Source organism: Trichomycterus rosablanca, chromosome 19, assembly GCF_030014385.1.
Source record: "Trichomycterus rosablanca isolate fTriRos1 chromosome 19, fTriRos1.hap1, whole genome shotgun sequence".
In the NCBI taxonomy this organism is placed as follows: domain Eukaryota; kingdom Metazoa; phylum Chordata; class Actinopteri; order Siluriformes; family Trichomycteridae; genus Trichomycterus; species Trichomycterus rosablanca.
The window spans coordinates 4,783,613-4,807,395 of record NC_086006.1 but is presented as its reverse complement, the minus strand read 5'-3'; the positions used below and the strand labels follow the sequence as shown (position 1 = coordinate 4,807,395).

Sequence of the window (23,783 nt, the reverse complement as noted above, 5' to 3'; positions counted from 1 at the left end):
AATAGTTTTTCCAGCTGATTTTGTGCTCCTAAATTGTTGCCTTCTGCAGCGTGAACCCTTCACCCTGGCCGTGCGATTGTCTAAGGGCGAAAGCCCGTCGTCCCGCGGCGTTTAGGTACAACCGGTCAGCACAGCACTCGGGGCATAATTCCTAAGCTCATTGTTTCGGAGAGGAAGGGCCGAGTGCAAACATGGTAACTGAGAAAGCATGTGCTCGGGATGCTCACGGGCCCCCAGCGTGCCTCGTCTGACTGAACGGCTCAACCTTTATGTGGCGTGTATCTGTAAAAACAGAGCAAAAATGAGGAGTGATTGTGTGGTGCTGGAATGACTGAATGGGAAATCCTGATTAGCTCATCTGGTGCATGTATTTGCACCAAAATGGTTTGTCCTTAAAAGTTATAAATGGTGAACAATAAGGTTGGGGCCAGAGTTGGTGGTCGGACTATCGCTTTATGACTTCATTTCTGTGAAATTAAAGGAAATTCAATCACACTGTTTTTAAGTCATGCCTGTTTACGACTGAATATTTAAAATGAACATTTGTAAAGCATAAGCAGTCCACTCATGAAAAGGACAGGAACGTTTTTAGCCTGCATTGCCTGCCGGGCATTTGTAACCATCTCCCTTGGTGTCTCCATGGTCTGTGGTGCAGGTGAGAGCCTCTGTTAGAGAAGCTTCATATTAGCTCTGAACCAACAGTGACTTGGACTGCTAAAGTCAGTGAGGTTTACACAGGAAGTGTAGGTGTTGTGTGTATGTTTGTGAGTGTATTACTTTCTTAATCTGAGATATACCTTTTGATCTATAAGACCACCGGCTTGACATTTTTACACCGCACCATCCTGTGGAACTTCCACAGTGGAACGTTTTCACGAAACACCTCTGGTGGTCTGTACTGTACTTGATCTATAGTGTGTTTAAAAGCCTGGAAGTGAAACTAAGTGGGGGTTGGAGAGTATAGAAGAGAGCCACGGAGGTCAGCACAGAGAGGGAAACTTAAAGAGGTTTAACGGTACAATGGAACTTCGAGCCTCGTCGGCTTTTACTTCCCAGCTTTTTTTTTAATCTAGAGGCTTCTGCAGACCCCTGTCATGTCCCCCTGCTGTCAGAGTTAAGACTGAACAGAGCTCTCATTGGCAGGAGGCTCGGCCTCTTTAGGTAAAAAAGAGTCTACAGTGTCAGGCTGTTTTTATTCCGCTGTCATGTCAAGGATTAAATCTCAATGCAGCGGCTGCTCACTGCTCTGTTGGGGGTCTGATTGTGATCTACTCATCGTTTTACTTCAGGCAGGGCCTCACTGACAGCTTTTGCTGCCATTTTTTTTGTTCTCTTGCTGGATCTCAGGTGCTACTCATGGCATATACATACTTACACAGTTTGAATTGAAGGCAACAAAAAGGCAATTAAGCTAAAGAGTTGCAAAGCTGGGATTTGAAGTAATAAACATCAGATCTGTAGCCTGCAACCCTAACTGCCAGTGTACACTTCCCTAATTCATATTTACCACTCATTGTCCCCTTATTGTTGAACTGGTGATGTTTGGGTGTCATTAGCAAGACGTTAAGGTATAATTTGGTTTAATTTAGTTCTAAACTTCTCCCTCTCTTCTCTTTCTTAATGTATTTTTTAGCTGAAAGGAGTTTATGCACTGAAACGACCTCAGGAAAATCTGCAATGGCCGCCAAAAGAAAAGGTGGCCTAAAACTCAACGCTATCTGTGCCAAGCTGAGCCGGCAGGTGGTGTACGACGGAAGCTCTCAGAACGCGGAGAATGACCCAAGCCTGGCGGACACCAGCGAGCGAGGCAGCTCCCACTACGATGAGGGCGACAGGCCCGACAGTGATTTCTCAGAAGGCCTGTCTTTAGGCCAGAGCCTCGAAGATGACCAGAAACGGCGCGAAGCCATCGAGAAGTGGGTGAACGGCGAGTACGCTGACGACCTGCCGTCTCCAGAAGGGGATGAGCCTAGGGGGCCTAAAGCCAATGGCAGAGATGATGGCCCTCCCGAGGGCGTGTACATGGTTCAGCCCAAGGGCTGCAGTGATGAAGATGACAACAGGGATGAAACTGAGGCAATGCCTCTGTCCCATGAGGGCAGTTACCATGATGACAGGGACTCGGACAGTCCTAATAAAGAGACTGGGTGTCCACCCACCAGTGAGACACCAAACTGCCAAGCTTCCTTCTCTTCTCCAGGTATCATTATTTATTTTTCTCTTTTTCTAGCTGTTTAAAAAGATCCCAACAAGTACTGGGACATTACCAGATCAGTTAAACGCACAAATGGTTGTGTAATGATAGGAGTAATTTTGATTTAACTGAAGAAGTATAGATGCCTCCTTGTCCAGATACTGTTGGCCCCCATGAGGTAGGTTTTTTGGAGGGGGAACATGAAGAGTTCTTTGCCAAATAACATGTCCTGAATTGAAAATTGCTGACCCCACCCTATTCTTTACCCTGTCCTTTATGTAAAAGATAGTGAGAGTTAGTATGAATATCTGATGACACTATTCTAACAGGTAAAACTGGGCAGACAGGAATTTGTGAGGTTTATTGAAACAATAAATGAGGATATGGAATAGAACATAGTGTTATCTGCATAGCAGCAAAGTGCCATAAATCTTCGCATGCTGACCTAAGATTCACATTACAACCAGAGAAACATTTTTAACATTTTGTTTTTTTCTCAGGTGGCTAAACTTAGCTACTCTCAATCCTTGCCCCCATAGTGGCTACAGTTGCATAAATCACTCAGTAAATGTAAGCGGATATTTATGAACACTTGCAGAACAAGACGTGTAATTACTGTAAAAGCTGATCAACAGCAACCGTCCAAGTATTTTGCATTTTGACCTCTGGAAAATGGACGGCTTTGTATTTATTCTCTTCTTTGTATCAGGGACGCTATCAGTCAGATTAGATGGCACATTTGTTGGCAGCTTCTATAAAGTGGCAGTAACAACAGAAAACAGCAAAACTAAATATTTATTGCCTTAACAACGGGCTGAACTTTGAGACCGGAGTCAGACTTATCTATCTGTACAGTAGTGCTCAAAGCGCAATAGTGCTCAAACTGAACTAGATAACAACATGAGATAAGGTACCGTGAGTTTAAAAAAAAAAATCTGGTTAGTCTGGTGGTGCGTACAGTACTGCACATTGTACAGGCTGTGTTTTCCCTTTCATCTTTTTTTTCCACTATTATGACCGTTTGTTGTAGTTTAATTTAGTTTTCCTGCCCTGCAGCACCAGTGGCTTTCAGTCTTTTAGTGGAGATGTTCTCAGCAGGTCTTGTGGTTTTAATTAGTCGTGTTATTTACTTAATAGAAGTAAATATACCTGGAGAAAAAGACCTCTCTGTAAATATGAAAGCAAACACCTTCGTTTAACGGCTACATAGCTTTTAATTCTCACAGTGCAGGGAAGTTTATGAAGGCTATGTCATACTTTTCTCTTTTGACTTGTTTTTGTCCTCCCCCACCCCTCTCTCTCTCTCTCTCTCTCTCATTGTTAATTGTAACTAGGGCATCTATATTGCCAAGTTACTGCGCGGCTCACAATTAAAATATTTTTTTCCTCCCTTTCCTCTCTGCTGTCTTTCAAAGGCTGATGCGGAGCGCACATAATTATGCATATAAACATAGTGGCTTAATTATCTCTCACAACATCAGTGACAATGTAATTAACAAACATTGCAAGATCAATGAGAGAAACTGCGACCTTCAAAACATTAACTCCTCACTTGGAGGCGCCGCGTGGGTTCCCTATCAGCACGCCAGCCCAGTAAGCTTCTCTTGTAACACTTTGACGCCTTTTCGAATACACAGACCACAGAGTGGAGTCAGCTCGGTAAAAAGCAACTAATAAAGCGATGAGAGATGAGATTCGGCTCAGGCCAGCTCGACCGTGACTGTAATTAGACTCTTTAAAGGTTGGGCATTCATTTCAGTCTCATTTTTAATCCCAAAAGACATTCTTTTATAATCCTAGGGTTTTTAAATACGCTTATGTAGTAAAATGTCTTTTTTAGTATTTGGATTCTTCCCATTGTTAGCACACCAGCAACTTTCCTAAATACAATAATAGCAGCTGTTTAAATATAAAAAAAAATGCTATTGTGTTTATTCAAACAGGCAAAGGTCAATGAGGGTTGATTTGTAATTTGTAAGAAAAGCACGACTCCCAACCAAAACATTAAATGTTTTAAACATTTTCATACAAATTGAGTAAAATGTAATGCAAATCTGCAAGCATTTCTGATCCCAAATAATAATAATAATAATAATATGTGTAATAAATAGATAAAACATAAAAGAAATGTAATGACCAGCATCAGACTTGCTTTTTTCTGGCACAAGCACTTTGATAAAGCCATTAATAGCCCCCTGAAAGTGCATCCTAATCATTTCGAAACATGAAGACAGGCTCACCCTGACGTTGGATGGCCATGTTTGGTCAGCTAGAGAGATAGCGCCTATTTGTTATCACATAGTTCTGGAAAATGTACGCCAATTACCTCAAAGACAGACAAGGACTGTGTCACCAGCTGGAATGTGCCAGAGTAAAGTGGCAAGACTAAGGGTACTTCTTTACACCCTCCAGCGATGAGAGTGAGCAAGCGAGTGAGTGAGTGAGCGAGCGGGTGAGCGAGACGGGTGTGCAGCCAGGCAAATCGCACCTTTCCGCCGAAGCCGTGGCTTCCCAGCCACATGCACATGGCATGATTAGGAGGATGTGTGATAAGGCTGGAGAAGAAAAGCTCATTTACATGCTGTTTTAAAAGGTTATCTGCTCACAGGTCCTGACTTAATGTACGCAGTTTGAGTCCAATCAGTCTGCTGACATTGATAGTGTGTTTAACACTCAGAACGACGTGCACCAGGCGCCACGCCACTTTTATTCCTGTACCGGGAATTAAAGCTCATTTCAGGACAGTGTTAGTTTGAGTTTAGTTAAGAAAGATTCTGACCTGTGATCCGGTAAATAAATTATGCAGAATATGGAATCAGTGAAAGTTAATACATACACTGATCAGCCATAACATTAAAACCACCTCCTTGTTTCTACACTCACTGTCCATTTTATCAGCTCAACTTACCATATAGAAGCACTTTGTAGTTCTACAATTACTGACTGTAGTCCATCTGTTTCTCTACATGGTTTGTTAGCCCCTTTCACCCTGTTCTTTAATGGTCATGACCCCCACAGGACCACTACAGAGTAGGTATTATGTAGGTGGTGGATCATTCTCAGCACTGCAGTGACACTGACATGGTGGTGGTGTGTTAGTGTGTGTTGTGCTGGTATGAGTGGATCAGACACAGCAGTGCTGCTGGAGTTTTTAAACACCTCACTGTCGCTGCTGGACTGAGAATAGTCCACCAACCAAAAACATCCAGCCAAAAGCACCCCGTGGGCAGCGGACTGTGACAACTGATGAAGGTCTAGAAGATGACCAACTCAAACAGCAGCAATAGATGAGCGATCGTCTCTGACACACACTAACACACCATCACCATCACCGCAGTGCTGAGAATGACCCACCACCTAAATAATACCTACTCTGTAGTGGTCCTGTGGTGGTCCTGACCATTAAAAAACAGGGTGAAATGGGGCTAACAAAGTATGTAGAGAATCAGATGGACTACAGTCAGTAATTGTAGAACTACAAAGTGCTTCTATATGGTAAGTGGAGCTGATTAAATGGACATTGAGTGTAGAAACAAGGAGGTGGTTTTAATGTTATGGCTGATCAGATATATTTATTTATATAAAAAAAAACAAAAAAACACAAACATATTAAATATTGGAAATGTGTAAAAAGAAACTGATGTTGCATGTGGAGTCTTTCATTGATCTGTTTGATATAGAAGCAAACAAAAGTCATATTTGGAACCCATTGTCACCCATCAAAACTGGACATTTGCTCATATTTAATCAGGTTTGTGCCCAGTTGGAAGCAGTTAAGTTTTGGAGTTTGCTTATAATTATAAGTCTGTATTTTATGTAGACATCTGTGTAATTAACTGATCATACCTGCAAATGGACAATGGGTCACAGCCAGGAGTCAGAGTTACCCTAACTGCCTCTATTGTCTTTTTTATTGTCTATTTCCAGTTAAGGAGTCAATGAGTTCATGCATATAAAAGGAGGAAGATGGCACCCTCATTCTAGCTCTCATAAAGGAAACATTTGCTAGCCCTCAGCCCTGTAGGTCGATATTTGTGGTCTAATAGGGAAGTCTGGGCTAACAAGTGGTAACTGGCAGTGTGTTTTTACCTTTAATTTTACTTACTTTCCAAATGTTAGGATTTATAAGGACGCTTACTGTTGCTACTTGTGCTGACATCTCAATGAACTACCGTTACTGCCATCATCAGACCTGATATAACAATATGGGTATTTACATGAAATCAAAAGCAGAAGAGTTAGACCAGTTAATACTGGTTTTACCAAACCATAATTATAGATAACCGTTTTTAGCAGCAAAGGGGAATTTCTATAGGGAAATAATGGGACTTTCCCAAAAGTTTAAAAGCCTGTGGGTTAAATAGACCACAAACAAGAGTAGCTTTGATTGGTGTCCTTGGAAAGTGTTCAGGGATGGAGATTAAAGTAGACGTGCTTACTGTAAAGCTGTGTAACACAAAGTAGACATGTTTCATCCTATATGAACACACAGCCTCTGAATTTCAGATATATTAAAGTAACATAAAATGCTCTTAAACTGTATTGTTCTAATATTTTAACCCCCACTTTTAAGCTTTAGAAGAATCATCCAAAATTATAAAACAACTCAAATGATATGCATCTGTCATAGCCTGAGAGTTGAGCACAGTCCATCCTCGGTCTCATTCACCCAAATAAACAAATGTATGTTTAAACATTGCAAATCAATATGCAAACCTGGCAGAATTAGAAACGATTGTATGTGTCAAGTATCCAAAACAAAGAAGCCTACATTTCCTCTAAAATACCTCATATAGTTGCTTTAAATTTTTCATGATCCTTCAATCTGCCAGATCGGCTTTCAGTGTAATGTGCGATGGAAAAGACTAAGCATGATGCTGCGATGGAAATTTGGGGATTATTTTACATGCTGAGAATGAGACGTGAAAAGCGAGGGGGGGTGTGGGGGGGTGAGTGACCAATTTAGCCATAACATAGAAATCTGAGACCAAAGCTAAAATATTTTGGTATGAATTACAAGGCCGTGGTTCACGTTACCTCTCGACTCGCGTACTTTGCCCAGTGATGAAAAAAGCAATCAAATAAATGAAGAAAAGGTCTGGGGTAGGGTAGGGCAGTCCTGGACCCAGGCCATGGCACGAAGAGAGAGAGAGAGAGGACATGAATCTTAGGAGTGTATTTGATACGGGGGTGAAGTTGTCATTTAGAGAACGGTTCGAGCTATTTTCCTGACAGATGAACTTCCCTGAGATGAGACTTTTTACATTTATATGCATGCATAAACTTAATATGAGGTGTCAGGTGTGGGTGCATTTCATGTGTGTGTGTGTGTGTGTGTGTGTGTGTGTGTCTCATACACTTTACATACACTTGTGAGGTACTTGTGTGTTATGGCATGGGTAGGATTTCAATACATTTTGCAGCTGTTTTTATAGGTTTTCTGGAAATAAAACCCAACCAAAAATATATAAACTTGAATTTAATTATGTTAAAAATTCCGTAATATATACTTTTTTTTTATTATTCTACATTTTTTAAATGATTATATTTTTATTATTATTTTTATTTATTATTTTTTATTATTATTTATTTGAATTATTTTTTAATTATTATATATTTTTTAAATTATTATATTTTTTATTATTATTTATTTATTATTTTATAAATACAAAAACTACTTACAGGAATTCCAAGCTCGGGACTGTCACGTAACGTACACGTAAACTTTTATTTTCAACTGCACACACACTTTTAGAAATAAAGCACGTTTTAATAGAGACAGCACTGTGAAGCACATTTTGCAGCTTTCAGACCAAATGATTTTCTTCCAGCCCATCTCTCTCCCTGAACCTTTTCCCCAACCTGGATGAAAGTTAATGGGCCAGAATTAATTTCTACGTAATGCAATTAAACTATGCATTTATTGCATTTTTGCTCCGTCCTTGGGGAGGATGACGTGTTTTAATGAAAAAGTTAACTTTTACTGCTCAAATAAAGGAGAAACGTCAGGTGTCCACAGCTTAAACACGCCTTGTAGAGTAATTACAGGAAAATAAATAGAAAAGCATTTTCATAGCAAAACATCAGGATTTAAAGCAAACATCAGTCATTTGTACTGGAGTTTACTTACTTAAACAAATTCAGCTACATTAAACAGCTTTCATCTGTTCTTCCAGCGCCACACCCAAAACTCAACCGTGTTCATACTTTCATACAGAAGTGACAGGAAAGTTGCAACATGTGCTAATTAGTTCAACATCGTCTGTCAGTGCCTGGGTTTGATCCTTATTTTTTGGGTGTGTTTTTAAGGAGTGGCTGTGTTCAACTCCTGTTCGAGTGAGTGAGTGAGTGAGTGAGTAAATTAATGGGTAAGTAATTGAGTGGGTGTGTGAGTAAATGGGTAGTTTAGTGAGTGGGTTATTGGGTGAGTGAGTGAGTGAGTAAGTGAGTTAGTGGGTGAGTGAATGAGTGAGTGAGTTATTGGGTGAATGAGTGAGTTATTGAGTGGGTAAGTGACTGAGTGAGTGAGTTATTGGGTGAATAAGTGGGTGAGTGAGTTGTTGGGTGAGTGAGTGAGTTATTGAGTGGGTAAGTGATTGAGTGAGTAAGTTATTGACTGAATGAGTATGTGAGTGAATTATTGGGTGAGTGAGTAAGTGAATAAGTGGGCGAGTTGTTGGGTGAATGAGTGAGTGAATAGGTAAGGCAGATTATAATATTTTTAAAAGATTGAGTAATGTACAAGGTCAGCACCTGTCTTTGGTCTCTGGTCTATTTCAGGGCATCACCAACTCATTTATTTACTAACTTAGTTACGTTTAGGGTCAATTTAAAGAAGCCAATCTAACTACTGGCTCCACACAGACAGTAAACCAATGAAACGATTCAATTGAAATTTCTGAAGTTGTGCAGCACCAGTACCATCCACAATATGATCTTTAGCTTCAGTTCTACAGTTGTATATTAAACATGATCTTGTTCTTCTCTCAGTAGGTGAAGCTTCTGCCCTGCGTGACTATGCAGCCAACACCATGAACGAGTTCCTCCACATGTTCGGCTACGAGGACCAGCAGGGTCGTGACGAGCTGGCCAAGAAGTTCAGCTTTGAGAAGCTAAAAGCTGCTACCTCAGACCCCTCGTCCCTCGGCGGCGATGAGGCCACGCGCCGCGCCCGGTTCTCCAAGTACGAGGAGTACATCCGCAAGCTGAAGGCCGGAGAGACGCTTCCATGGCCGATACCAACCAAACCGGAGAAGCTCAACTCGAAAGAAAAAAGTCCTGTTCTTCTGCAGCCGACCGCATGCCTTCCAGGAGCTGAAGCTCAGATGTTCTCACCGGGCATGGAGCACAAGCAGGGCCAGCTGGGGACTCCCGCAGGCATGCCCGCCCACAACCTGGCAACCCGCACCTCAAAATATGACTTTTTCATCCAGAAGCTGAAGATGGGTGAGAGCCTGAGACAGCAGAATGGCAACGCTTACAAGCGGCCTTCCAAATATGACTTAGAGAATGTCAAGTACCTTCACCTCTTCAAACCTGGTGAGGGCAACCCTGACATGGGTGGGGCAATAGCGTTCAAGACTGGGAAAGTGGGACGGCCTTCAAAATACGACATCCGAAACATTCAGAAGCTCCTGCCAGGGAAAGGAGACTCCCCAATGATGCCCAGCGTACTGTCCTCCAAGCCTGCCACCCCGGGCACGCCTGTGATTCCCACTGCTGCTTCCGCTGGTGCTGTTGGACCACCGTGCTTACCAGTGGACCAGGTCGGCCATTTGGGCTTTAACACTGATTACATGAAGTCCAGTTTCTCCAAGACTGACTCCATTACTACTGGAACAGTTTCGTCTGTCAAGTAAGAGTCCCTGCACATTTTTAACTATATGTATATTGTTCATTAAGGCTTCATCTTCGGAGCACTGAGATTCTGAGCTCCCTGGTACTGGTTGGCTGGGCGCCCTCCAGCAGGCACAATCGGCCACCAGTCTGCTGGGTGGGAAAACCGGACCAGGGGTGGGGTTATCAATGCTGTGTAAGGACCCAGGGTGCCTGTACAGAAAGTGGAAGAGCGCGGAGATCAGGGCGTGGCTCTCTGTACATGAACCTACCTGTTTTTGTGGTCAGGTTTTATTAAGGGTGTGTCCGTTTCCTGGTAGAATATTGGTAGTATGGGTGGATTAGTAGGATGGGTGGATGGCACCCTGTCCATAGTCTCCAAAGCCACAACTCTTCCTTAGGATTATGCAATTCATGAAATTAAATAACTGATTCAGCAAATAAATAAATAAATGAATGAATCTAGCTCCTTCAGAGGGAAAACCTCTATAAAACCTCTATATTTTTACCCTTGATGACCCCTTTTCCACATCAGAACCAGCTTTTCCTGAGGAAACATGCTGTGAAATATTTTTTTCAATGGTTAATCAGCCCACCAGATCCGGGCACTGGATCACACATGTTGGTTCTGTGTTAATATGATTGTGTAAATTAATCAAGGGTTTAATTTTCCGATGCCCAGTGAACATTCTGCCCTTAAACCAACTACACTCGATCACGGCGGACCCAGCAGCCCCCGCCACGACCGCCCCAGTGATATATGGTGGGCTCTTTCCCTGGCTGAATGAATTACCCATTAAAGCTTAGAAGTCTATGTTTAGATCATGGATACCACACGGTTAGATATATTACTGCTAAAAACCGTGTCACCGTGGGACGCAAATTAATACATTTTAGCACTGTGGTCTCATTTTTCACCGGTCAGTTTCTCCGTGAATCGCTTCATTTTGGCCTCTCGCTTCCCACTTTATTACATTTATGAAAGCTAGCGCATCGGCGTCACTCGTGTTAAGTACGCTTCCTCTTTAAGCTCCTCCAGTGTAATAATTTGTGGTTTGATTAGTGTGGTAGTGTGGCTAAACTCCTGAGATCTGAAAGCTTCCCTGCTGGATGCTACACTTAAAAACCAGTTTACGGCTCCTTGCTGTGGATCTGCAGCAAACTTTTTATAGTCGACTGTAACTTAAACGGAAAAACCCTGAGACTAAATAATGCTCCTGTAGGAAATAAAGAAAACCTAAAGATAGTGCCTCAAAAGTCACATAAAGGATCACAAAACTGTTTTTTTTTCTTCGCTTCTTAAAATGACTTCTCAAAATAGCATTTTTATGTTCTGTTGACCACCCACAATTTTTACCACAGTTTTTATTCTTTAGGTCCTAGCTAACACTATTTCCACTATTCCACACCTCTTTTTACACAATGTGCACTTTCTATTAAACATTGCTCATTTTTTTTATCTTTAATCAGTTTTGGTTTCAGTTAGTATTAAAACACATATGTAGTTTAGGTAGTAGAGATAGGCAAGTACACAGTAGTGAACCGTGACTCTTAAACCTCAGCCCTCTGACCCCCCTTTACTCGTCAGAAAACACCCCAGCCTAGCACGGAGAGGGTCATCACTCTTAAACAAAACAGCTCATTTCTTAAGCAAAATGCAAATCCTTGTTACAAATCACATAAGCTGCCTGTGCACTACACTGCACCCGTGTCTCCTCAGTGGGTGGAACTTACCACTAACAAAACCTTACCCATCAAGACGATTGGTCAATTTTGCTGTAATTTGAATTTGGTTACTCAGCAAATTACTATCGTTGTAATGTAAGTCGCTTTGGATTTGGTCTGCTAAATGCCAAAAATGTAAATGTAAAATGTAAATGAAACCGGAACCACCGTGACTCTGAGCAGGATAACACAGTGATAAAACTTGGAAATGAAATGAATGAAAAAAAATGTATGTATAATCATTGCACACACAGAAAATAAATACCATAAAAATAAATAAAACTACAATAAAACTCAAACAAATTGATCTACATTTGAACAATTTATTAAAACTAAGAAATGTCAAAAAAATATGAAATTAAATACTAACAACAGAAATCTAAAATATAACAACACTGCAGTCATAATCATTTCCAGTAAGAACCTAGTGACCCAATCTTACTCCCAGCAGGTGATGGGCTGTAAACACCAGTTCATACTGGTGCCAGTTTAACTGAAAATGAAAGCAACACAGTCTTGTCATACTCAAAATCACAAGCAAGAGAATAAAAAACAAACATGACTGACTCTGCTCATCGTTTTTCATCTCTCACCCTCACAAAATGCACATGAATCATTTATGCACTCAAACATTTTCCCTTCTGTTTTAATTTTTTTTTGGGAAGCCATGAATCAAGATTTGCTTATGGTTTCTACCTGATTCATTCCCAAATCAAACTGCTGCTGCTGCACTGAGAACATGAATATTAATAGCACAAAGTTTGAAATGGCTTGTAAGTAAATATTGTGTCAGGTTGTTATTATTAACGACGGTGTGCGTCACCATTAATCCTGTCTCTTTTTCTGTGTGCTACAACAGGAACGGCCTTCCTGTGGAGAAACCTGTGACGGACGACGTCAACGTCTACCAGAAATATATCGCCAGGTACATGATTATCCATCCTGCCAGAATTGTTAATTAGAGCTTTATTTCTTTTTAAGCATAATGAATGAATGTAAGCTGGGCTTTGTGTGTAGATGATACAAAACTTAAAAAGCTGAAAAATGAATCAAACAAATGAAGGAGATCGAGACATTTCATTTCATTTCTCTGTTGCTGCCGCGATCCCTGCCGACGCTAAACTCTTATGCGTGTGAAATCTTAAGCAAACGTGGAGAAATGTTTGTAAATACATTTCACACATTAGCAGCTCTTAATAAGCCCGAGCGCTCTGTGTTTACACACAGCACTGCACTCCTGAGCAGTTTTTCTATGAAAACCAGCAGCTCAGATAACAGCTTTTTTTCATTTTCAATATCGGTGCCATAAATGAAGACACTGAATCAACTAAATGACAGACACTCACAAATCCAGACAAAGCATGGAGATAGATTCAGCACGCCGCAGTATCGGGTTCTGTGTTTATTTTGCCGTGACACTAGAAAGGTGATTATCATTTGTTTATTTATTCGTTTTTTTAAAGGAGAAAAGAGGCTGAGGCTGTGGCGTAAATGATTAGTCTCCAAGCCGTAACATGAAGGCCACAAATCAAAGCCCTGGCACTAACAGACACACGCACTTACTCGAGCACACACACACGTACACACACGCACACACACACACACACACACAAAAAGCCCTCCTTGGACTGATTACATTTTGCAAGAAGATTTAATTAAGGAATTTTTAATGAGGCTTCTGCTGGCACTGCCAAGAACTGTTTTGATATTTGCACTGCATAATGCATAAAATTTGTCTAAACATCTCGGCAGTTGATGCGCAGGGAGGCAGCAGATAAGCCCAGATACAGTTTCAATTTCCGTGTTGGGGAAAATAAGAAAGGGAAGGAGAGGAGGAGAAAAAAAGGAAAATGAGAACTCATAAAAAGGGCAAATGTGGCCTGGTACATCATGACGAGGGGGGGGGGATGTTACTGGCTTCCACACTAATGAGAGCACGCTCGTGCTAAAAAGCAGCTTTGTAAACCATCCACACCCCCCACAAAGAAAGGGGGAAAGTTCTTTATCGACAAGCTCTTTCAGAGTTTAAGGTTTAAAGAGCTTCCCTGGTAGCGTTTAGTGGCAGTTTTGCCTCTTAAATGCTTCCGTGCGCCCGCCGTTGCTCTGCACTTTGATCAGCGTGTCTGTATTGTAACCAGAGATGTGCGGCAATCTCTGTATCGTGGCGGTATTAATATTTAATCGGCTGCTGAATAGCGGCGGCCCGTCAGCCCCCTGACGCGGCGAGTGGGAATTGTCCGCAGGCGAAGTGATACGACTGGGTGGTGTGCTGGGCTCCCAGAGGGGCTGATGTACACAGGGTTAAACGAAAGGGGTAATGTGTAAGTGTCACTCTCAGGGGCGGTTCGGCATTTCTGGTTTGAAGAGGCACTTAAAAGTACCTGAAGCCCTAACAGGTCCAAGAGACTGTTAGAGAGGTGGATTTGCCAAAAAGAACTCGGCAGCGTGATCAGTACAAGCAACCTTGGGACAATCCCGGCAGTGAGGGGCGTCCAGGAAAAAAATTCTATTACTTTTTCTTTCTAGTTGGGCAGATGGTGCTTTTGGCAGCAGCCGTGCAAATGTTTATTTGTGTGTTTTGAGCTGTAATTGGAGGTTTTTAACAGTCATCATCGTCAGGGTTATAATCAGCCTGTAAACACTCAGGAAATGAGCCTCTTTAAAGCAGTGCCAATCTGTGGCAGCCCGGGCCAGTCAGACACAGAGCGAAGAGAGAGGGGGGGAACGTGGCGCAGACGCTTCTCGAACCTTTCTATTAGACCTAACCTTTCCCTGATTAAAGCACAGCCTGTTAACCCGGAGTGTCGAGCGCTGATTTGGCAGGGTTTAAAGCACAGCCAAATGAGTGAATCACGTCTGGGGTTACAGTTTAATAAGAGTCTACCTACTGCTTCTGAAGCCAATGGAACTAATTTGGTGAAGATTGCTGTGACTGAAGTGCGAATTGTAATCACATGGTTGTGGGAGCGTGGGCAGGTATGAGATCTGGCCCGCCGCACATGTTTGTAGTCGTCCGTAATGGCTCTGCGCTCCGTGAAGATGATTTTGTCAGCGCGAGGGTGTTTATCAGACGAGGATAAAAGACTAAATTGCCCTTTAAAGCTTCAGCCCCGTGCGGCTAGAGGTCACATTTCACTTCCTCGCAAGAAGTGGCTGAAAATCGCTCGTTTGGAACGCTCACAGCAAAAGGTTATCCTGTTAATTGCACATAAAAGCTTTTCTTCTAAAGTGGAAGTGAGTATTGAGAGGTGAACGTCTTTATCCGCCGTGCCGGGGGAATCGTGACGGTAACGATTTTGTGCTGGATCTGTTTGTGTGCAGGTTTTCAGGGAGCCAGCATTGTGGACACGTGCACTGCGCATATCAGTACAGGGAGCATTACCACTGCATGGACCCCGAATGCAACTATCAGGTCAGTTCCTGAACCCAACACACATTAAAATCAACATTAACTCACCAAAAACTGGAGTTTGAAGCTACATGATTTTCCACAGTTGTGTAAACCAAACAACTCAAGGTTCTTTGGTTAGAGGTTTTTTCTTTATCAAAATTTAGTTTTAAAAGGTTAAAAACCTCACTCTGAGGTGATTGGCTGGGTTTAACCATCTATAAGCTGAGCAGGCAGTTGCTCTTGGTTGTACCTTATCCATTAAAATATTTAAAGCACATCATTCTTCCTGTGGTCAGACACTGGCCATGCTTTTTCCTTTTCTATTTAAGAAGCCACCCTCCCTCAAACTTCATCTAGACCCTTGAGAGTCCAAAAGGACAAGAACGGACTGCAAGTACAAAAATGAAAACCTCTTACCAGTGTAGAAAGTAAGGATGTAAATTTTGCTTATTCCTTAACCCGTACCTGACCGCCATTTGTCAACAGGTATCAATATTTGTCAACAAAATATTAAAGACATCAAAGAGTTTCACATCAACAATCACACGTTTGATTAATTAAGAAACACTCACTGGGGGTGGGGGTGGGGGGGGGGTGGGTGGAGCCTATCCCAGCTTTTCAATGGATGCAAGGCACACAGTAACACCCTGGATGGGGCACCAGTCCATCGCAGGGCAGACACACACATACACACACACATTCACCTATAGGGCAATTCAGTGTCTCCAATTAACCTGACTGCATATTTTTGGACTGTGGGAGGAAACCGGAGCTCCCGGAGGAAACCCACACAGACACGGCGAGAACATGCAAACTCAGTGCTACTGTCAGCGACAGTGCTACCCATCGAGCCACCGTGGCACCCTAATTAAGAAACAGTATGATGTATTAAAGCTAGCAGTAATGTAGAACAGTAAAAAAGAACATAAACACTGAGCAGAAGCAGTTTAATATTCAGAATGTGGATTTTATAATCGATAACCAACAGTTCATTAGAAACGCTGATCAGCAGAGTTCGACCTTTATACTGGATCATGATGCAGAGTATCCACATTATATTAAAAAAAGTTAAACACAGAGTAAGACTCCATTCTGACCCACAATTGGCTTCAGCATTTGTAATTTTAATGCCTAATAGTTTCATTGTTAATTGTTTACACAGAGCTGGTGCCTGCGCACTGAGGGTGGGTGTGGATGTGTTTCAAAATGATGTTCAATTGGAATCAAGCACCATCTGCTGAAAATAAAGTAGTTTTTTACCACGGCATAAAATCTTTGAGGTCACCTACTGTATAAACTAGGATAAATGGATAGGGAGAGTTAAATGAGTTAATTCTTTCCTTTTAACAGAAAAAATAAGCAGACCTAAGTAATTATTATTATTATTATTATTATTATAAATATCTCAGTAATATGGCAGCAGTAAGTCTTTTTAAGGACATCTGGTGATACTCCTGGGCCGACTGCTAATTCTCTTCCACGTCATTAATCTGATCCACGTCTTGAGAGTTGTCATGTACAGCGCAGCAGAATCAGCGTTAAGCAGATCAGAACGCCGGCGCATATGGTAGGAAAGAGGAGGCAAATACTCCTAGATTTGTTGAAAAATCCCTGTGCAACCAAAAGCCGCTCTGTGCCTCTGCTCGTCTGCTCGCAGGCGTTCTGGTACGCAGTAATCTGCCTCTTCATTTTTAATCAACTGATTACAGATTTTTCAGTGCAAACATGTTGAAATATTGTTAGTGGAGGAAACTGCTGTCGCGTAAAATACGTGTTTATTCAGCGAAGCGGCTCGATTTAAGCTTGAGAGAAATCAGCGCCTCAGACTGTTAGCATTACTGCGACGGCCTGATCGGCTGCATGTTCGCAGACCTCGAACACTCGCTTATGTTTATGCGTCTTGTATCAGCTTGCAAATTGTAGCCACGTGCTTTAACACTTGAGATCAAATGCATCTCCGGTCAGACAAATTGGAATCTGATTGCTATACGGAGCGTAACATGCAAATGGACAGTTTTGGTTTTTCAGGTGCATTGTGGAGGGATGACACTTACACGCTTATGACACGCAGCTAAAACATCTAGAACCTTTACTGAACATAAATGTTATTATTTCTGATATTCCTTCAAATTTCTTTTGCACTTTTTCACTGTATCATTTAAAAAATTGCATGTTTTGTATTTTCCTTTCACAAAGACATTTTATTTCATGTATTTAATTTGTATAATGTGGCAGAGGGTACAGATATATAAACATACACCGATCAGCCATAACATAAAAACACCTCATTGTTTCTACACTCACTGTCCAATTTATCAGCTCCACTTTCCATATAGAAGCACTTTGTAGTTCTACAATTACTGACTGTAGTCCATCTGTTTCTCTGCATCCTTTGTTAACCCCCTTTCATGCATTTCTTCAATAGTCAGGACCCGCACAGGACCACCGCAGAGCAGGTATTATTTGGGTGGTGGATCATTCTCAGCACTGCAATGACACTGACATGGTGGTGGTGTGTTAGTGTGTGTTGTGCTGGTATGAGTGGATCAGACACAACAGCCTTGCTGGAGTTTTTAAATACCGTGTCCACTCACTGTCCACTCTATTAGACACTCCTACCTAGCTGGTCCACCTTGTAAATGTAAAGTCAGAGACGATTGCTCATCTATTGCTGCTGTTTGAGTTGGTCATCTTCTAGCCTTCATCAGTGGTCACAGGACGCTGCCCATGGGGCTGGATGTTTTTTGTTGGTGGACTATTCTCAGCTGATAAAATGGACAGTGAGTGTAGAAACAAGGAGGTGGTCATAATGTTATGCCTAATCGGTGTATCACTTATATATCATTTATAATATATCATATGACATATATAATAAACCGCTGATATGCTAAGGTGTTACAGGGCTGAATCTAAAATGCTTGTGTTGATTTTCATACCAATGGAAAAAAAAAACGCTAGTCTTACATCAGTCAGCGTTAGGAAGTGATAACGGATGAAATGTGACATGACACAGTGCTGGAATATTATCCGAGACATGGCCATCCTCCACGGTGATACCATTCCTGCTCTCTTCCTTTCATGGCCTTGTTCTCATCCCGCACAGTACTGGGAATCTTAAAATAAATGTAGCAGGTCCTCATAACCCCGGATGACCCGTCCTGAATCTGCAAATGCTGCGTCTTTTTTTTTTTATACTGATCATGTTGCGCATTCACGCCCGAAACTCATCCTATATATCTGATGTAGCTGCCAGCGTTCGGAACTCCAGCAGCTTGTTTTTTTAAAAGGGACGGTAGTTCTGCACACAGAAAGACGATATCGGTCCGATTGAAGCGTGCTTGTATTTCTGTGACCTGATTTAGATGTTTCTGTCAGATTCTTACGTCTCCTGTTGCGATTTTGTGTCAAAAGTATAGATTTGAGACAGAAAAGGCTTATTGATTTCAGCCTCTTTTGTTACAGTTCCTGTAACATCAGCTTGAGCCCAATTACAGCAGATTCGGTTGCTTGTGTCTGTCTTAAAGTCAGTATCTCTCAACCCTTTCTTCATTTGTCAAATTGAGAGTTTTCATATTGCGTATTAAATAGTAGCAGAATTACTCCTTATTACAGCCTAACCCTGCATAAACCTCACTTTAATGTTTTAATTAAATTAGCTGGGGGAATAAGAGGCTAAACGTTTTGGTCTCTTGCTTGTTTGTCGTCTCTGCTCCCTCAGTACAGAACATAATTCTTCAGAACATGAAAACATCCGAAATGTGATCTTGCATTTCACCGATCTGTTTTTATTAAAACACAGAAATGTGAGGAAAAACTTTGGGGAAAAAAATTGGGGAAAAAAAAAGCAAAACGCAAGCAAAGTGAAAGCTAAGTGTACTTATACTGATTGCAGCAGTGGTGCTAATGTTGGAGGAATTACAGCAACAGCGAAAAGTCAATTCACATGCTGGCTATGTTACTGGACACATGCTTTTCTGAGCTGAGTCGGCTGCCAGTTGGCTCTTGTGCTCTGCAGCTGTTGCCAGACTGATAAAATAACATGTTTTCGCAGTTTACCACCCCCCCCACAACACCCGCACTAACAGCAGCATAACAACCCCCAAACATACACCTGAGCATACTACTGCAATACGACCCCCGGTCAAGATCTCAGTGTGGAACAAGTTCACCATCCCAATCACACTACAGCTGCTGTATCAAAGAACATGGAACTGGAAGATGAGCTCCCTTGCTATGTCAGCTATAAGACGAGGCAGAGACACAACCAGATACTTTTTACAATATAACCTGTTGCTAGTTTACTACAGTATAGCGAACCCGTCAACCACACACCCGTATATACAGCAACAAACACACAGCAGACCCCTCAAACGCACTTGTTCATACAGCAGCACAACTACAAACCCCCCCCCCCCACACACACACCTGTACATAGCTGCACTACTTTAGCCCATCCACACACATCTGTACATAGAAGCACTACTTCAACCCCCCCACACACACATCTGTACATACAGCAGCACTACTACAACCCCCCCCCACACACACCTGTACATAGCAGCACTACTACAACCCCCACACACCTGCACATAGAGCAGCTCTATAACCAATCCCACACACACCTGTACATATCAGCATTACTACAGCCCCCCCACAGACACACATACAAACAGCAGCATTACTATCAACCCACGCCTGTAAATAGAGCAGCGCTACAACCAACACTACCCACACACCAACACATACAGCAGCACTACTACAAACCCCCCCACACACACATTTGTACATAGAAGCACTACTACAACCCCCCCCCACACACACACACACCTGTACATAAAGGCACTACTACAACCCCCCCCCCCCACACACACACACACACACACACACACACACCTGTACATAAAGGCACTACTACAACCCCCCCACACACACATCAGTACATAGAAGCACTACTACAACCCCACACACACACACACATCAGTACATAGAAGCACTACTACAACCCCCCCACACACATCAGTACATAGAAGCACTACTACAACCCCCCCCCACACACACATCAGTACATAGATGCACTACTACAACCCCACACACACACACATCAGTACATAGAAGCACTACTACAACCCCCCCACACACATCAGTACATAGAAGCACTACTACAACCCCCCCCCACACACACATCAGTACATAGAAGCACTACTACAACCCCCCCACACACACATAGCAGCACTATCACAACTTCTCAAACACAAGCGTTCATACAGCAGCTTTACTCCTCAAACACACACCTACACTCATGCATACAGCAGTTTAACCACCCACAGCTGTTAGTAACCTGTCACTGTATGTTCCTGTTGACAGAGATTTACCAGTAAACAGGATGTAATCAGGCACTACAACATGCACAAGAAACGGGACAACTCACTGCAGCACGGCTTCATGCGCTTCAGCCCACTGGATGACTGCAGCGTCTACTACCACGGCTGCCACCTCAATGGAAAGAGCACCCACTACCACTGTATGCAGGTAAACCATACCGTGGAACACCACAGCTGCTTAACACCAGCACTGAGGCCCTGTGTAGACTCGGTCTTAACGTCTGTCTCTGGTCTCATTAAGCCTGTAAACGCTGCATAGCCAAATGCATCGCTGAACGCTTCTTAGTGTGGTTAGTGACTGAATCTCTAAGATGCGTCTGACCCAGATTATACTGGTAATAACGGTGGACCAGGTCCGACCCCCTGGAACACACAAAAAATTAAAAGAAATACAAAGAAACCTCAAAATTCAGTTTCAAATCAGCCAAAAGATCCGACTAGTGTATAAAAGGATTTCAGAGCAAGAAGGGCCTGGGTTTGATAACCCCGACTAGGCGTCCAGGATCCTTTGTGTGTGGAGTTCTCCCTGTGATCTCCCTGTGATCTCTCTGTGATCTCCCTGTGTCCATGAGGGTTTTCTCCGGGTGCTCCGATTTCCCCCCACAGGTCTAAAAGGATGCATTTGGAGCTACTAAAATTGCCCTAAGTGTGTGTGTTTGTGTAAGTGTGTTTGCCTTGTGATGGGCTGGTGACTGTCCAGGATGAATCAGACCCACCATGACCCTGACCAGGATTTGGCAGTGGTAAAATAGTCAATGAATGAATGAATGAATGCCTTATCTATCACACTAGAGTCACACTAGAGTCAGATGGCATGGATCTCAACCAAACTGAAAAAACAGTAGCCACAGGAAGGGGCAGAAAGGCACACCGGGATGCTTTTTAATGATACTCACTATCCCACAGTGTAAGCAGGTCTATAAAAGGGAGTTCCAGTTCTTCCACTTCCAGTTCTTTTTCCATTAAGCCTGAGTTACCATTTAAGAGCAGTTTTCATTCGTTTGACAAAAGGTGTCATAAAGTAAATAAGAGACAAATTAAAACAGATGAACGAGACACAGGCTGCGCTTCCCTCGAGCTCGCTTTCTCCTTAATTGGCATGGATAAAATTCAGTTAGTTGTTTATATAAACTGGACATTTTTCATCTTTTAGTACCAAGTGGAAAGTTGAAGATTATTTCCCGTATTGAACATTTGTTTAATATTTTTTACGTCTGCTCATTTTCAAGGTGTCATCCCGGCCGAGTTCTTTTTTTTTTCCTCTCGCCGTGTGGAGCTGCGGCCAGGGGCAGATGGCTTAAGATATATTCTTTTTTAAACCCCCCTAACGGCGTAATTGTTATTAAGATATTTCAGCTCTTGTTTTAACAGCTCTGAGATCCAGCAGATGTTGGCACCCGTTCCGCTGATTTACGTGGGGGGAAAAAACAGAGTGGCATTTTTTTCATTGTTTGACTCAATATGGTGAAGTTGCCCCGTTTGTGCGGCTGAAAAGTGCCAGGGATGATATACAATCGCTGGTTTCAATTCAAACATTAGTCCGTGTTCCTGTGCTGCCCAGAGGGGCTCCTGAGTGCTGCTGCTGCGGAGAAACGACATCTCCGTGCTTCCACCTTCCCCCCTCCGGCTTTTACTTTTGTTCTGCGAGGTACGGAGACGGTGGCCTTCGAATACTGAGCTGTATCTGTGAAAAGCCTTAAATGGAAGAAGGTTTTTAACCACACAGCTCTCTGCTGCTTTGCAGTTGCATTGTCTTATTTATTAAGGTCATGCTTACACAAGGCATACACAAGTTTGGTGCAGTTTTAGGTGTTTGCACCAGAGTTGCACTTTAGCTGCAGAATATGTTGCTAAAAATGTTTGTTGCTGATGGAAGTGAAAAAATGACTCGTCTTCTTGTATAATGTATCATTTCTTACCAAAAACATTCAGTGCAGACATACAATTACGCTTCATCTGATTAAAAAAAAATATACAGCTATAATACATTAAGAGAAAGAAAGAAAGAAAAAGGGCAGATGGTAGCTTGATGGTTTAGTTACTGGGCTAGTAATAAGAAGGTTGCTGGTTTAAGCTCCACCACTGCCAAGTTTCCACTAGTTGGCCCCTAAGCAAGGCCCTTAACCCTCAATTTCTTACAAAAAGTATTAAGTTCTAACTGTAAGTTGGTGTAGATGTAAAATGTTCATAAAGTGCATAATTCAACGTCATTATTTTAGACTGTGTGATATAATATACACCGATCAGCCATAACATTAAAACCACCTCCTTGTTTTCACACACATTGTCCATTTTATCAGCTACACTCATACCAGCACAACACACACTAACACACCACCACCATGTCAGTGTCGCTGCAGTGCTGAGAATGATCCACCACTTAAATAATACCTACTCTGTGGTGGTCCTGTGGGGGTCCTGACCATTAAAGAACAGGGTGAAAGCAGGCTAAAAAGGTATGTAGAGAAATAGATTGACTACAGTAAGTAATTGTAGAACTACAAAGTGCTTCTATATGGTAAGTGGATGATAAAATGGACAGTGAGTGTAGAAACAAGAAGGTGGTTTAAATGTTATGGCTGATCAGTGTAAGTAATCCTCTTAATGTTACATCAGAATGATCTCAGAACACCCTGTCGATACAAACCTGCACTGTCACCTCTCGTCTCACTTGACAGACCTGCTGTCTGGGTATGTTACTTTCATTTTCATAACTCGTTAGTTTCAAGAAATCTTCCATAGATTTTTTTTTAGGTCAGAGGTTTCAAAGCTCCCCACATTGAGTTCATTACAAAACTAGTTTTCATTAGTCGAATCAAGGGCATTATTTCCAGCACCCCTGTCGTGCAAAAGAATACAACCGCCGGTGTACAGCGCACAGGGTACTCGTTTTCCTCCCCTGCAACCATCAAAAAGCCGCAATGTTTACTGCAGGTCGTCGTCCGCCTCCCACTCACGGCACCTGTGTGTGTTTTTTCCCTCTCCCATTTCCATCAGGTGGGCTGTAACAAGGTGTACACCAGCACCTCAGATGTAATGACTCACGAGAACTTCCATAAGAAAAACGCACAGCTGATTAACGACGGCTTCCAGAGGTTTCGCGCCACAGAGGACTGCGGCACCGTGATCTGTCAGTTTTACGGGCAGAAGACCACCCACTTCCACTGCAGGTAACACCAAACACCAGATAAGTGTGCCATCTGGTCCTTATTATACATATTAGATTGATCTATGAGATTGGCAGAGCGGCACAGTG

At 42.4% G+C, this 23,783-nt stretch overlaps 1 protein-coding gene across 1 annotated transcript in view; it reads left to right on the top strand.

Annotated features, from left to right (window-relative positions):
* The window catches only part of casz1 (castor zinc finger 1), a 100,032-nt gene that overhangs the window by 53,424 nt on the left and 22,825 nt on the right, over nucleotides 1-23,783 (top strand). The window contains exons 2-7 of the mRNA XM_063016013.1: nucleotides 1,634-2,200; nucleotides 9,185-10,049; nucleotides 12,615-12,680; nucleotides 15,077-15,167; nucleotides 20,511-20,675; nucleotides 23,525-23,697. Coding sequence (XP_062872083.1) covers nucleotides 1,634-2,200; nucleotides 9,185-10,049; nucleotides 12,615-12,680; nucleotides 15,077-15,167; nucleotides 20,511-20,675; nucleotides 23,525-23,697 — 1,927 coding nt within the window. The remainder of the gene's footprint in view (nucleotides 1-1,633; nucleotides 2,201-9,184; nucleotides 10,050-12,614; nucleotides 12,681-15,076; nucleotides 15,168-20,510; nucleotides 20,676-23,524; nucleotides 23,698-23,783) is intronic.